Here is a 15,755-nt window from a genome sequence, read left to right on the forward strand (position 1 = left end):
ATAATACTTCCAAATATTAGATATAAATGTAGTTGTGTGTTAAAGAGAAGGGATAGTATATTTATTGGGCTTCCTTGGTACCTCAGCTGGTAAGGAATCTGCCTGCAACGCAGGAGACCCTTGTTCGATTCCTGGGTCAGAAAGATTCCCTGGAGAAGGGATAGGCTACCCACTCTAGTATTCTTGAGGTTCACTGGTGGCTCAGACAGTAATGCAGGAGACCTGGGTTTGATCCCTGGGTTGGCAAGGTCTCCTGGAGGAGGGCATGGCAATCCACTCCATTTATTGGGCTTCCCAGGTGATGCTAGTGGTAAAGAATCTTTCTGCCAATGTAGGAGACCCAAGAGACTCGGGTTTAATCCCTGCATCAGGAAGATCCCCTGGAGTAGGAAGTGGTACCCCACTCCAGTATTCTTACCTGGGAAATCCCATGGACAGAGGAACCTGGTGAGCTATAGTCCATGGGGCTGCAAAGAGTCAGATAAGACTGAACGACTGAGCACAATCACACACAAAACTACATTTATTAGAAAATTAAATAAAATTTTAGAAGAGATACAATAATGGTAAGAGGAAGTAAAGTTATTATTTCAAAAAGAAAGAATGTTGCAACAAACTGAAAATATGTTCAAAATTTCAAACCACAGAATTCATACATTTAAACAAGAATGTGATGACTTTATCTGTCATTAAAAATTTGTTCCTAAATTAAAAATTGACTCAAAAAATAATATTGATAACAATGATAATATACAACAAAGTGTCATATAGGTTTGGTTGGTATAGATTGAACAGTTCTTTCCAGAAAAAAATAAGTCTTAAAAATGGCCATCATCTTTGACCCAGTAATCCTACTGTGGAAACCTAGCCAAGGAATAATCTTAAATATAGCAAAGACTTTGTATATAATAGTTTACTCTGTGCTGGATACTTTATTGAATGTTTTAAATGCATTACCATTTAGTGGCTACACCAAAGCTTATGACATATGACTATGTTTTCCATTTTACACATTATTTTACTATGTCATAGAGGTGACATAGCAATGCTCAAGCATACATATTTTGTCAGCATTGAAACAAGAATTCCAATCCAGGACATCTGGACCTAAAAACTATACTTATAAGCATCATTTCTTCTGTACCTAAAGACCATTACTATAGCATTGATTTTTACAGAAGAAAATTAGAAACAGCTTATTTATCCAGAAATAGGAAAAGGGTTACTTAGACGATGATACAGCCATTTGACAGATTATAGCTTCAATATTTAAAATCCACTATGTTTACAAAAATTGTATTATGTAGGTGAAACAAAACAGGGTGCAAGTTATTTAGAGAGCATAATAGCAATTATGTTTAAAGTAAAATTATTCATAAAAAGAACCTGAAAGGAAAAGTGACAATTTTGGTAACACATCTCTAAAAGCTGTGTGTTGAAAAAAAAAGAAAAGAATTTTGCATAAAAGAACCTTGGCAGGAAAAAATTAACAACACATCTTTGGTTAGGGAAACTACTGATAAGGTTTTTCTTTCAATTCTTAACTTTTTAACCTTAGAAAAAAGCCGATATTACTTTGATGTGAAAGACTTATACCTATGTCAAAAGTTTAAAAGTGAAAAAAAAAGTTTTTAAGTGTTTGTTTATTGTACTTTTCTTTTGAAGGAAACTTTTATGAAAGTTTTTTTTCCTCAAAATAAAAATTTGAAGGGAAAAGTTAAATATAAATACCCAAATGACTCACTGATTTTTCAAAAGCACATTTATATGTGATTGGGGGAGACATTTTCTATGTCTTATTTATGAAATATGCAGGTATTTCTTTAAATACTTTGCCTAAGGTACATGGTGAAAACTTTTCTTACTCTAGGGACAGCGAACTGTAAAGCAGGCTATTGTGTTGATGGCATAATTTTGAAAATAAAATCACACTTTAGGTATTGCTGTATGTTTAGCAAGTATTCAAAGAAGGAGTTTGTTCATAGGATCACATATTGATTTATGTTATTAACAAGATATTTTCTTTATTTTCAAAAGGATTCCTTTCCATTAAAAGTTCGTGGTATCCATTTGATAAATGAGCCAATAATTTTCCATGCTGTCTTTTCCATGATTAAACCATTTCTGACTGAAAAAATTAAGGAACGGGTGAGTAAAACATTTTCAAGTCACTATTCTTCTGTATGAAACATTCCACTCCTTTTTAAATTTAAGAATAGCTCTCTTATTTCCACCCCTCTGCTGACACACACAGAGCATTACCCAAGTGTTTTAAATATTTATCTATTAATCCAACTACTTTTATAAATAAAAATTTCTTTTTAATTTTGAAAAATCAAATACCCGACCTCTCATACATGATTTGTGAGACTGCAAAATGATATATTCCCTATGGGGGCAGTGTGGCCATAGTTATAAAAATTACAACCTTCACATTTCTGAGATTTTTCCCAAAGATATACTCATGGGGCTTCCCTGGTGGCTCAGATGGTAAAGAATTCACAGGCTAATGCAAGAGACACTGGTTCGGTACCTGGGTCAGGAAGATCCTCTGGAGGAGAGCAGGGCAACCCACTCCAGTATTCTTGCCTGGGAAATCCCATGGACAGAGGAGCCTGGTGGACTGCAGTCCATGAGGTTGCAAAGAGTCAGACACTGCTTAGCAACAAAACAACAATAAATATCGGCTCATAGCAAAATTACATATACAAGAGGATTCATTGTAGCAAAAGATTGGAAACTATCAAGTGTTTATCATGAGGGAACTGGTTAAATAAGCTATGATATACCTACACAGTGGAACACAGTTAAGATTTGCAGGATGTATTGGGAAGTGAAATAAGAACATGCAGAAGAGTGTTTATGTTATACTACCTTTTGTATAAAAAGGGAAGACATCAGAATTTATAGTTATATTTGCATATAAGTTATCCTCAAAAAGGATATACAAGGAAACAACCAAATTGTTTACTCTGTATAGAACAGAAGAGAGTTATGGATGGCATGGATGAGGTTAGGGTTGGGAGCAAGACACCTCACTGTCTTTTATCTTGTTTTGATTTCTAGCCATGTGAATGTATTATCTATGTAAATAATAAATATACTTATATTAGACATGTGTAACTAAAAACCATAGTACCCAAAGTATGTGACTTAACGCCATGTTAGTTAAAGCAAAGAGATTTGATGTTTTATTACGTATCTTGTGGAGTCTTATCTCAGGTGATATCACTTGGAATTTTTCAAGTGTTGACAATAGAATCCGAGTTCCTCAAAATGGCAATCATTCTTCTGCATGAATCTGCAAAGGATATATATATATATTTTTTTGGCCACGCCGCATGGCTTGCAGGATCTTCGTTCTCCAACAAGGGATTGAACCTGTGCCCTCTGCAGTGGAAGTTCAGAGTCCTAACCACTGGACCTCCAAGGAATTCCCCTAAAGGATAATTTTCAGAGCATAATATTTAGACAAACATTGGCAACATCTAATGCAAGGATATGAACAGGTTTTAAAGGCTTTGATGATTTAAATCTCAAAAATTATTTAAATATAAATACTGATAATGTGAGTAATAATAACATATTTGGAATTTTAGAAAGTATATTCTTTCAGATTATGAAAATGTTTTATCTTGCATCTTCTCAGAAAATTATGACTGTAGAGCTTCATTTGAGGTTTTCCAGTAGGTATTTCCAGTAGGTCTTTAAGAAGAATCACCCCTATTCTTTTATTTTTATAAAAGTCAATTTTTGTTTGTTCATTTTTTCCTCTCTTCAATATAGTTTGATAATAGCTGGCCATCTCTGTTGAACTCTGAAAGACATAAAAATAAGTATTTCTATTTTGGGTTATATTTTGGATCACAAAAAACCCCAAACATAGCAATAAATTGAACCAAAACCCCAAACATAGCAATAAATTGAACCTAATAAACAGGAGAACATGAGCAAGAAAAGAAGAAAAATTTAACATTCAGAAGTTAAGTGGAGCATTTCAGTGGAAGTTAACTGACATGAAACAGATTGGCCAAAATGAGGAGGGCGAGGAAGACCGAATCTTGCCACTTTCTCCCTTTAAACGTTTTGGCAGTACTCTACGAATGATCTTATTTCCTCTTTCTTGAAGAGATAGTAGAATTTTTCAATTAGCTGGTAATATTTTAAACATTTCTGAAAAAAATCAAGAATTGGGACTGTGAGGTTCCTGAGAACAAGAAACCTGTCTCGTTCATCTTTCAGTGTTTGTTTCCAAGCACAGGAAGTGAAAGTGGAAGTGTTAGTCGCTCAGTCATGTCCTACTCTTTGTGACCCCCTGGACTGTAGCCCGCCAGGCTCCTCTGTCCATGAAATTTGCCAGGCAAAAACACTGGAGTGGAGAGCCATTCCCTTCTTGAGGGGAACTTCCTGATCCAGGGATCGAATCCAGGTCTCCCATATCGCCGGCAGATTCTTTACCATCTGAGCCACCAGGGAAGCCTCAGCCCTAGCACATAGTAGGTGCTTATTAGAAGATTGAACTTACACATGAACCCTAGCAGATGAGTAAAGGTTATTTATATATTTGTAACAAGATGTGCTTTTAATCCAAGGTTCCAAGTCTTTATTTTAACTTCAGGACATTATATGATGAATTTATACAGTTTAAAATGTTTGAAAATTTAAGTTCTCAACCATAATTTCTCTTTTCATTAGCCAAGACTGTCAACTGTACCACATAAATTATTCCCCACACACCTAGTTGTGTGCTCAGATGTATGCTTTTATTTGATAAGAACTAATAAAAAGAAGTACACTTTTATCATCTACAGAACTATTCCAGGATATTCCATCTTTTGCTAAGAATCACCAATACATTAATAGGGAACAGAATGTATGAAATGATTTTATTTAGAGTTTTAAAAATCTACTTTTGAAAGAAAAAGTATCTTTTTATAAATTCTGAATAGTTACAAGGATGAAAATATAAGAAAACAGTAAGATGCACAGCTTCATCAGCAGCACAATCTAAACATAAGTAAAATTATTGGCTTCATAAGCAAAGGGACAAATGATGTAGTATCTGTACATGTTCTCCTGTCTTAGATGTGATGAGAATACCTCATTTTATGATGTTGAGTTTCTGCTGGAAATGCCTCTGCTATACTGGGAGGCAGAGGGCATATCTTCTAAAACATTTTGTCTGTTTCAGATTCATATGCACGGGGACAACTACAAGCAAAGCTTACTCCAGTATTTCCCAGACATTCTTCCACTGGAATACGGTGGTGAAGAGTACTCCATGGAGGACATCTGTCAGGAGTGGACAAATTTTATAATGAAGTCGGAAAATTATCTCAGCAGTATTTCACAGACAGTTAAAGGAGAAGTTATTTAATGTGAAAGGTTTCCTGATTGAAAATTCATGACTGAGATCCTATCTGGTTATATGAATGAAAGAAAAGGAATCTTTAAATTAATGCTTTTCTGATTGATTTTTTTTAATATAAAAATCTTCTAACTTGAGCAACGTGGGTATCTGGGAAAATTCTTTACTTTTTAAGTATCTTTACTTTAGAAGTAATTAAATGTTAGTATACCTTAAAAGCATAGAAGAGGTTCCTGTTTTGGCATTTGAAAGAAAGTTATCTCTGAAGTGCCGTCATGTGTACTTTTGTGTTTCTCAAAAGTTTTATTTTAAAAAACTTTTCTGGTTACACATGTTTAATTATAAATGAATAAACAGTCCACTGAAGAGAAATATTAGGACAAATCAACTGACTATAAAAATCTATTCACACTCATTTTGGGTGTGTGTCAGATTAGACTATAATTCAGATTGAAATCTGAATCCATAGTTATTTCCATGGGCCAGCAAGGTATTCACCTCAGGGAAATTCTATTTAGTATATTTGTGCAATAGAAACTCTTGACTGAAGTCCATATGCCATAAAGTATTATATGTTGCATCAGGTCTCTATGAAATTATTCATGTTGATACAATTAACTCCATAGAAATTCAGAGATGGGATAATATTTGGTTGCCATATACACGGACTCTATTTTTAATTGAACAGTAACATGACTACACAAGGGGAAGGAAATGTTTACATTGTAAAATCACTGTCAGTTACATCTGGAACTTTTCAGACTATGCACTAAATAATTTGGGTTTTACTATATTATCAGAACATTCTAGCCAAATCCTACAATTCATATTTACTTTAAAAAATCAGTATTTAAAATGTTCTGTTTGTACTGTAGCTATGTTAATGCATATTTCATTTATTGAGAAAGATATGTCAATATAACTTTCAATTTATGACAATTTTTATAGTATTTTATAATTTTTGAATTTTATTTTAAACCTAATGAAAGAACACAGGGTACAAAATTTGTTAAACGTTTTTTAGCTTAGTTGGGTTTCAACATTAATCATACAATATTAGCTTTGTCAAAGAATATATAAAGGCTGTTTTTCTTTATAAGAAAATTATTCTAATCAGATGAGCTGGTACTTATGATTCTTTGTACATACATCTGTAAAAAATTGAATGATTATGAATGTTCTTTAGAGAACGTCTTTGATTGTGATTTAGCATTGGGAAGCTAACTGTACATCATAACTTTTATTCAAAAAATTAGATCATGCTTGTTTTCTAAAAAATGATAAAACCTTCTTTATAAAATCATAAATTTAGAACTGTTTAATTAAAAATAACAGCAGAATAAAACCATTTAAAAAGTGTAAATAATAGCAACAACAAAAAGCTCTAGTTTACCCAACTTTTATTCTTACAAGGTTTACATCACAAAGTTCCACTTCATTCACATTTTGGGAACTTAAACCACTTTCTTCTGACTCTATAAAGGAATGATTACTTTAGCACAATAGATAGTATTTTAAAATGTCTTTTAAATATTATTCATTGGTGATATTATTAATGGTAAATAGAATTAAAGTAAGTCAATCAACAGAGGTACATTTCATGATAGGATTTTGAATTTTTTATGAAATGCAGCGATTCAGTGAGGAACATTTAAAGAACAATGTAAAATGAACAGGCAGTTTTATAAGGTGGCAAGATAAATCACTATTGAATTGTTTCTATTACGTCACTGTAATTGTACCAGAAGTGCCTTTTAAGAGACTAACATGTGCTCATTGTTACTGAACTGCATGATAATGTATTTGTTCTAATATTGTTCAAAACAAAGATTTTCACACAAACTATAGCTGTTGGTTTTCCATTTTAAAATAAGAATACTAGGTATTCTTTTTCAAAAACTGTTTTTCCTTACAGAAAAGCTTAAGAAAAAGGTATCACCATCTAGTTGTCCTCTTTATACATTTCAATTACAGACTGGTTTTCCCCGATGCTCAGTTCAATACCACTTTCCTCAGTGTTGTTATGCTTAAAGGGATCACAGATTAATTTCATAAAATTAAGCCATGCGTAATTTCAGAAGTTAAAACTTAAGTGAGAAAAGCCAAAGTATGTCACTTTATCAGATAATTTGATTTGGAAACTATCAGCCCAGATCATGATTTCAGATTATCAATATACTTCCCTTACAGAAATAACACAGAAGTCCTAGAGCAAATAATAGTTTTGCTACCCACCTAAATCAAGCCAGTAGCTCACAAAAATGGTCAACATACAAACCTCAAACTCAGCAAACTAGTAAGGTGATGATGTCTGAAACACTTCTTCCTGGTCTCGGGTGTTGAATTTTGCCCCACCTGGATGCTGTGGGAGAATTATGCGTTAGAGATGAAACTGGATGTGATGGCAGGAAAGTGAGCACTGGCAGCAGGACCAACCCCACCCCCCACACTTAGGTTCTGGTGGTCAAGGGCACTCACTTCCTAACCTCCCTCCCCTACAACTAGTACTTGATTGACTGTTTGCCTCTTCTCTGTCCAAGTCAATTGTATCAGTCTAATAAATATCAACAAACCAGAGCAGACCAAGAGATCTGGTTAAAAAAAAATAAGTTGTTGAATTAAAATACCATCTTGCAGCTGGACCTATTTTGTTAAAGGGAAGGTAAAAGGGGTGGGCGGGGGGAGGGATATTCCATACATCCAAATGTTCATGACCCTATTCCAGAATTCAGATCTAAGCCAGGGCTGCCTGGCTCGTGCGTGCATGCTAAGTTGCTCAGGCTCCTCTGTCCATGGGATTCTCCAGGCAAGAATACTGTGGGTTGCCGTTTCTTCCTCCAGGGGATCTTCCCAACCCAGGGATCTTCCCAACCCAGGGATCAAACCCGCATCTCCTGCATTGGTAGGTGATTCTTTATCACTGAGACACCTGGAAATTCCTAAGAGATACAAACCTCCACTTAGAAAATACATAAGACATAGAGATGTCATATATAACATTTTATTGTAATAAATTTGTATGGAGTCAGATGGTTACTAGACATATTGTGGTGAACATTTCCTAAGGTATGCAAATATCAAATCACTTTGATCACACCTAACATACTCTTGTACATCAACTGTATTTCAATATAAAATAAATAAAGGCCTTTTCTTCTAACTCCAGGATCAGGGTCATCTATGAGTCTATTTTATCTTTCTTATTAGATTACTATTACATATTTCTGTTTCTTCATATTTTTAATAATATTTTATGTTGGGCATTGTGTTTAGCTGTAGAGTCTCCAGGTAATATCTCCCATCAGTGACAGCTCTTCCTTTCTTTCGTCAGGCATCATGAAAGCCTAGTAAATCCCATCAGGTCTTGAGCTGGGTTGTAGATTTGAGGATTCAGGCTATCTCGGGTTCATTCCCATTCTTTATGATTGATTCACTTGGGTTTTTCGGTTTCTTGGATGTTCTTTTTCTTAGCAATTCCTTCAACAGACGTTTTAGTGGTGGCAACTGTGTGTATGTGGGGGTGAGATGGGGTCCCTGCCATGACTTCTCATTTCCCCCCTTATCTCCTTCTTTCCCTTCACTGTCCTCTCTTGAAGGGACACTACCCACCTGTCACAGCAGCTGCTTCGCCTTCAGAAGCAATACTTATCTGAAGTTGCCATCTCTCGCTCCTTCCTGACAGCCAGTACTAACCCTCCAAGAGGGCTTCCCAGGTGTAGGGCTTCAGCCGTAAAGAACTCACCTACCAATGCAGGAGCTGCAGGAGACACAGGTTCCACCCCTGGGTCGGGAAGATCCCCTGGAGGAAATGGCAACCCGCTCCACTATTCTTGTCTGGAGACTCCACATGGACAGAGGAGCCTGGCGGGCTATGTTGATAGGGTTGTACAGAGTCAAGACACTACTGAGCTCCTGAGCACAGGCACACACACACAACCTTCCAAGACCTAGGCTGTGCTCAGTACCCTGGCATTTCATCTTCTCCTCTCAGCATCTGCAGTCTTGCAGAAGTGGAGAAAACTTGCTGGAGTTTGCTACTTAGCAGTCTTTCTGTTAAATGATGTTTGTGGTACCCTCCATCTCCAAGTATTGTTAAAGGCATAAATCATGTGTAACTTTATTTGAAACTCCTTGTATATCTCATGGTTTTTCTTAAGATCTGTAGACAGATTCTGGCTTAGGCAGTTGACATAAGCCTCTGGACACCAGCATTACTTATCTGTTTTTTCTTATTGGTAGAAATTTAACTCTGTTGATGTGCCATATACCAAGCTGCTTCAGTTGTGTCCGGCTCTTTGCGACATTATGGACGGTAGCCCACCAGGCTCCTCTCTCCATGGGGTTCTCCAGGCAAGAATACTGCAGTGGGTTGCTATTTCCTCCTCCAGGGGATCATTCTGGCCCAGGGATCGAACCTGCATCTCTTACAGCTCCTACATTGGCAGGTGGGTTCTTTACCATCAGCACCACCAACTCTGTTGATAACAAGCTCCAATTTATTAATTTTCATGCATTCTAAATATCAATTAATTCTACAATTTATTCATCCTTTTATTGATAATGATTTAAGTTGCACTTACTATTTCACTATTACAAGAGACTGCTACAAAGAACATACTTGTATATGTTTATTTGTTCACACATGCAGGCATTTCTCTAGGGTAAATACTAAGTCTAAAAAGTGCTTTGTTATAGAATATGTGCATCTTCACTTTTACCACATATTGCCTAATTGCTCCCCAAAACAGTTGTAATACTTTACAATTCTACCAGCAGTGTTAAGAGAATTCTTATTTTTCTACACCCTTATTATCAAGGGTACACTTTTTTACACTTCTGTCATTCTGATGGATGTGACATACTATCTTGTTTTAATCTGCATTTCCCTGATGACTAGTGAAGCTTTGTTTTTTCATATTCTTTTCCTAGTTTTCTATTAGGTTGTTATTCTTTCTTGTTCATTTTAGTTCTTTGTACATGCTAGAAATAAACATCCTTCAAATTCTGTATTTTGTAAATATGTCTTCCAAATTTGTGCCTTATCTTTAATTCATTTAGTTAAACAGAAGTTTTAAAATTATAACATCATTAAATCTACCAATTTCTTCAACTAACATGTCATTTTTTAAAATATAATGTTTTCTGAAATTCCATCAACGTCATGGACACACAGTCCTATATTTTCTTATCAAAGTATAACAGTTTGCCTTTTACATTTATATCTTTACTCACCTAGAATTTATTTTTGTGTATAATGAGAGGTAATACTTTTTTTCCTATGTGGACAGACAAATTGCTCCAGCACTACAACTTCATACTGGTACAAAGGCTCCTCATCTGTTCATTTGAATTCAAAACAAGCTGAATATGCAGGGCCTTTCACAAACACATCCATTCTGCTTATTGCTCACCACGCCCTTCCAGAGCAGCATTATTATCTTAACAAAGCAGACAACGTATCGCATTCCCTCTTCTTGAAATAGTCTCTTCACAAATCCTGTTCTCTCTTTTCCTTACAAAATCGCAAACTTCTGGGACGAAAAAAAAAAGGCACTGTCCAATTCATCTTTGCATCCTCTATATTTGGCATTGAGTTGATTAGCAAATACTCTTCAATTTTATTCTGATTTTCACCCTTACAGGTGGGAACTCCCAGCCAGTATAAGCCGTATCTTTATATTTAGGTTTTCACACAGAAAGAAAAAGCTTACCTTTCATCTACTAGCCCACCAAAACAAGTTCAGTGTTTCTCAATTTCTCTTCAAATTTTAAACAGAAACCTCAAAAAAACTTTTAGTGATTAGGAACCCAAGTCACCCTTTGTGCCCTGTTGTAGAACAGTCTGCACATGGGCTTGGCATCAACGTTCAAGTCAGAAGGCACCGTCTGCGGGCCTGGCCTGGACTTGTTGTTTTTGTCGTGATGCCAGAAGTGGGTCCCTCCTTGACCTAGTTCTGAGCTGGGGCAATGCTCGTGGGCGTGTTCACACCCATCGGGCTTTCCTCATCTTCCCTTCGTTTGGTCCAGAAGCCTCGACCTGCACGCAAATGGCAGGATGCGGAAACTACCTCCCAAGTCACCGTCCATCCCTGATGGAAAGCGGGGGTGTCCAACTCCGCCGCCAGCATTCCTCAAGACGACTTTGGGCTGGAGCAGCTGATGGCGCAAAGTTCTCAGGCGACTTCCAGAACCTTTCGCCAGCCTCCCCCGCTGCCTGGTTACCAGTCAGGTCAGGCCGCGACCCAGCGCTCCCCACTAGACCGCTGAACCCGGCGCCCCAGTTAGTTCCGGGTGACTTCAGGTCACGTCGACGAAACAGCTGAAAGGGCGGGCTCGAGTACGCGGAGCCCACCGCACTTTCCTGAGCCCCCGCAGACGCCGCGGGGCTGGCTGGGGACCCGAGGTCCGGGCAGCGGCGGAACGATGGCGTTGGCGCAGCTTCGGCGTCCCCGGAGTCGCCCGCCCCTGCGGCCCTAGCGCGCATGCGCCCGGACGGCTTTTCCTATAGGCCCCCGCGGCGGAGCACCGCCCCCACCCGACGCCCTCGAGCGGAGCGGAGACCGCAGCTGCCTCACTCTGCGGCTCGCCGGTAGTGCCTTTGAAAGGCGGCGGGAGGCGGCGAGCGCAATGGCGAGATTGGGTCTCCTGCTGAGCGTGTTGGGCCTGGTTCTGTGCGGGGCGACGGGCCTCGGTCTGAGCGCCCCTCCCGCGCCCACCTCCAAGAAGCCCATCATCGGTAAGGAGGCGGCCAAGGCTGGGGCTGGGGCTGGGGAGCCGGAAGCGCGCCCTGGGAGCTTCCAGATGCTGCGTTTCGGCAGGTGCATCCGGTCCTGGAAACATCCAAGCCTAGAGTTAGGATGTGTGACTTCCTAGCCCAGGGGTCAAACCATCATTGAGATCCTGCTGAAATATACCTAGGTAATGCCTCGTTGATTTCCCACAAATCCTTGGCTCTTAAAATTGGAAGGGAGGAGCGTGCACCGTGAAGAATCCTGAGGATGGTTTTTGTGTTTGTACTCATCTAGGAATTTCTGTTAACTAAACCGACTGTATGCATGCATTATCTTTATTGAAATTTCACTGGTTGAGGGCTCGAGGAACAATGCGAAATCGAATTGACTAGATAATTGAGAAATTATGGTATACCTGGCCTTTGTCGTCTTTGACAGCGGAGGGCAGCCGTGGCTCCTGTGATCCTAATAGCAATTCTGTTTGGTGTTAAAGTAAAGCAAGTCATTTTTCTTTTTCAACACACGTATGTTCTATAAAGAATAAAATCAATTTGCATCGCCAGAACAGACATTTAAGACTGGGGCAAGGGAAAGCAACCCTGGAGAAATCAGCTCGTATGTGAAATGTGCAAAAAAGTAATTTGTGAGCGGACAACTAGAATTAATTTCATTTTAGCTGTAGTATTGTTATGCCTTTCATTCTTTTTTTTTTTTCCTTTCTTTCCCACAAAGATGGGCACTGTATTCTGTAACTAAATAGAAGGTAGGTGAGCATTTTTTCATGGATATTGCTAGTGCCCATTTTCATATGTGTTGTGTATCAATATTTGAAACTTGGGATGCATTATTTCATAAGCTATTTAAAATAGTGGTTAAAATCTTCAAAGGGAATTAACTCAAAATGTAATCCTATGTAGTCTTACTGGGTGGCTCAGTGATAAAGAATCCGCCTGCCAATACAGGAGACGCAGGAGATTCAAATTTGATCTCTGGGTCAAGAAGATCCCCTGGAGGAGGAAATGGCAACCCACTCCATATTCTTGCCTGGAGAGTCCCATGGACAGAGGAGCCTGGCAGGCTACAGAACCCATGGGGTGGCAAAGAGTCAGATATGACTTAGCGACTGAGCACATTGCAAAACAAAACTACACAAGATGTTTTATAGTTTGATTACAATGGTTGTTGCATGTTATTTGGTAAAATATATGTGCATTTTACTATATGTAATCTATACCTCAGTAAATCTGAATAAAGGTCCCTCCAAAAAAAACCCAAAAAACAAAAAAAACGGATGCAGAGGGACCTTTTAAGGGGCTATAAGAATAATCCAGGTTGAGGGGGAGGCAAGATGTTTGTTGCTTGGATTAAGATGGTGTTAATGGTGTTGGAGAAACAGGCATAGAGAATTTTTTCACTCTTTTGCTTTGTTGTCAAGGAAACCGTGTGTGTGTGTGTGTGTGTGTGTGTGTGTAGGGAGGGGCCTCCTGATGGGTTTAAGGATCGGTACTCTGACATAGCTTCTAGCTTGTGTGAAAAAAAACTTGGCTTTGGGGGCTTATTTGGCCTCCCTGATGCAGCAAGAGAGGAAGCTACTTACAATTCAGATCAGCCTCCACTACTCCTTTCCCGAATGCTATAGATATCCTTTCAGGAGAAGCTTCATGTTTAATTCTGTGAATTAAAATGAATGAAGTAGTGACATTTCTAGGGTGATATGTTTCAGTTTCTGAGCAAGAAAAAAGGACATTACTTGAAATGGAAACTTTATTTTTTTGTAATTTAGGAATATTAATGCAAAGGTGCCCTAATGACATGAAAGCCCTGGGAAAATACTACATTGCTGCATCCTACGTGAAGTTTCTAGAGTCAGCTGGTGCGAGAGTGGTACCAGTAAGGTATGATGTGATAGTTTTTACACTGAATAAGAAAAACTGCAACTGCTGTTTCCTCTCTAAAGTTATCTTTTATCTCTAAAATGAATGCTTTCTCTCCTGCGATTGCATTATTCAAGCCCATTAATGTTATACCTGATTTTTGCCCCAAATCTAATGCTTAGAGTCTCTCATTAAGTTGTTCAAAGTGTGAAGCTACATGTTTCTATCATATCATTAGAGCTGTGTAATGTGTGTTAGATAGAGAATGAAATGATAGGTTCCTTTACTTCAGAAAAGGTGATCCTCATCAGATATTATGAAAGTAATGGAGTAAAAACACTTCTAGATTCACCAGCTTCGTTTCGTAATATTAGCATAGAGAAACATGTAGGGAATCAAGGAATATTCTAGAAGAGAACTTTTCAGAGACCTTCACACCCCACTTTAGAAGTTTGGAAATGACTAATACAGCACTGTTGCTTCAATATTAATTGCAGGTATTGTGATTTTAAAGGAGCTACATTATTTTGTGGTGTAATGATCTAAGGAAGAATAAAATGACTCATGTCATATTCATGACATGATGTGATAATAAATGATTCGTGTCATTTTGATTTGGAAAGACTTGAATTTTTTAACAAAAGCCTTATTGTTGTATTGTTATTATCTTATCACCCCAAGTTAGTGTATTTGAGGGTCTTCCAGCACTCTCACCTAATCCATTACAAGTGGTTTCACACATAAAACACAACTGTTTGCTCAGGAAAACCTGTTATTGTAAATAATTTCACATTAAGAAATGGTAACAAAGAAAAGTAGACCATTAATACTCAAAATGCAAATACTACAATTTTGAGAATAGTACCACAAAATGGTTTTACGTTTAGATGAACATTTTCTTTTGACATCAGTCTTCAGTTTTTTCATAGCAATCTAATTTTTTCAAATGAAATCTTCTTTGGAACTTAACTAACAGCAAATTTTAGAGCTGAGGTGGAGGTTCTGGACAGTCCTCAAGACAGCTTGCAAAGTTTTGATCCTGGAAGCTTTTTCTGGAAGCTGTTCTTTTAGAAAATAGGTCTGGTAACATGGGTGGGAGGTGGGAGAGACAAAAGACAGGTAGGCCAGTTCAGAGATGTGAGTGGGTTAGGTGTGAAGCAAGGAAGGCTTGGCTTGGATCAGTGGTTGTAGGATTGCTAGGTAAATGTCTTTAAAAAAAAAAATCAATAAGACTTGATGACTACTAGGATGAAAGGGCACAGGGAGGAATAGACAAGAATGACAGAGGTTTTGAAATGGGAAGTTTTGAAACTGATGACTTGCAGAATACTGGGATTTATGACTGAGATGCTGAAAACATGACATACAGGTTAATTTCCAGCTTGGGTTCCCAAGGTTCATTTTAAGGTATATTGCTCAGAATTAGAATCATATGATTCTATAAAAGCAATGTAATACGTGGCAGCTAAATTCCCAGAGCAACCGGCAAAGGATTGCCTAATACAGAATGAGACGTGATCACACTGATGATGTTGGTTAGGTTTATTTCTGAATTTCGGATGGTGGGGACTGACTTCTACAGTTCAGACGGAAAGAAAAGGTAGACGGGAGACCTCAGCAGAATCCTTGAGCAGGCGAAGACGTTTGTATTTGGTGCCCTTCCTCCTGTCTGGCCTTCACCCTCTGGTGCCCAGTGCACTCAGGTTATTATAATCTGCCCTAGAACTGGAGGGACCCAGAGGGTGTCTGCCTCCTGAGAGGTGGCATGTGGCAGCCCACTGT

At 38.1% G+C, this 15,755-nt stretch overlaps 3 protein-coding genes across 15 annotated transcripts in view; 2 read left to right on the top strand and 1 right to left on the bottom strand.

The window, feature by feature from the left end:
• Positions 1-5,377, top strand: part of TTPA (alpha tocopherol transfer protein) — a 24,590-nt gene extending 19,213 nt beyond the window's left edge. The window contains exons 4-5 of the mRNA XM_081502978.1: positions 2,038-2,148; positions 5,192-5,377. Of these exons, the coding sequence (XP_081359104.1) occupies positions 2,038-2,148; positions 5,192-5,377 (297 nt within the window). The remainder of the gene's footprint in view (positions 1-2,037; positions 2,149-5,191) is intronic.
• LOC145511306 (uncharacterized) lies at positions 907-12,039 on the bottom strand. 13 transcript variants are annotated; one of them, XM_081504333.1, is made up of 5 exons: positions 11,080-12,039; positions 7,647-7,730; positions 5,229-5,292; positions 2,534-3,301; positions 907-2,128 (listed from the first exon to the last, which is right to left on the bottom strand). In XM_081504333.1, exon 1 carries the CDS (start codon positions 11,850-11,852, stop codon positions 11,445-11,447), a length of 408 nt encoding a protein of 135 aa, XP_081360459.1. In that variant the 5' UTR covers positions 11,853-12,039; the 3' UTR covers positions 907-2,128; positions 2,534-3,301; positions 5,229-5,292; positions 7,647-7,730; positions 11,080-11,444. The 13 variants fall into 13 exon arrangements, with proteins under 13 accessions (XP_081360459.1, XP_081360450.1, XP_081360449.1 ...); XM_081504324.1 differs by adding an exon at positions 9,637-9,843 and having other exon boundaries at positions 907-3,817; positions 5,101-5,292; positions 10,601-11,859; XM_081504325.1 differs by lacking the exon at positions 907-2,128 and adding an exon at positions 9,637-9,843 and having other exon boundaries at positions 3,165-3,842; positions 5,101-5,292; positions 10,601-11,859.
• GGH (gamma-glutamyl hydrolase) overlaps positions 11,906-15,755 on the top strand; it is a 20,959-nt gene continuing 17,109 nt past the window's right edge. Inside the window, exons 1-2 of the mRNA XM_081504320.1 lie at positions 11,906-12,104; positions 13,883-13,994. Of these exons, the coding sequence (XP_081360446.1) occupies positions 11,996-12,104; positions 13,883-13,994 (221 nt within the window). The 5' untranslated portion in view covers positions 11,906-11,995. The remainder of the gene's footprint in view (positions 12,105-13,882; positions 13,995-15,755) is intronic.

This window comes from Giraffa tippelskirchi, chromosome 6 (assembly GCF_054371585.1).
Source record: "Giraffa tippelskirchi isolate mGirTip1 chromosome 6, T2T-mGirTip1v1.2.pri, whole genome shotgun sequence".
Lineage (NCBI taxonomy): Eukaryota > Metazoa > Chordata > Mammalia > Artiodactyla > Giraffidae > Giraffa > Giraffa tippelskirchi.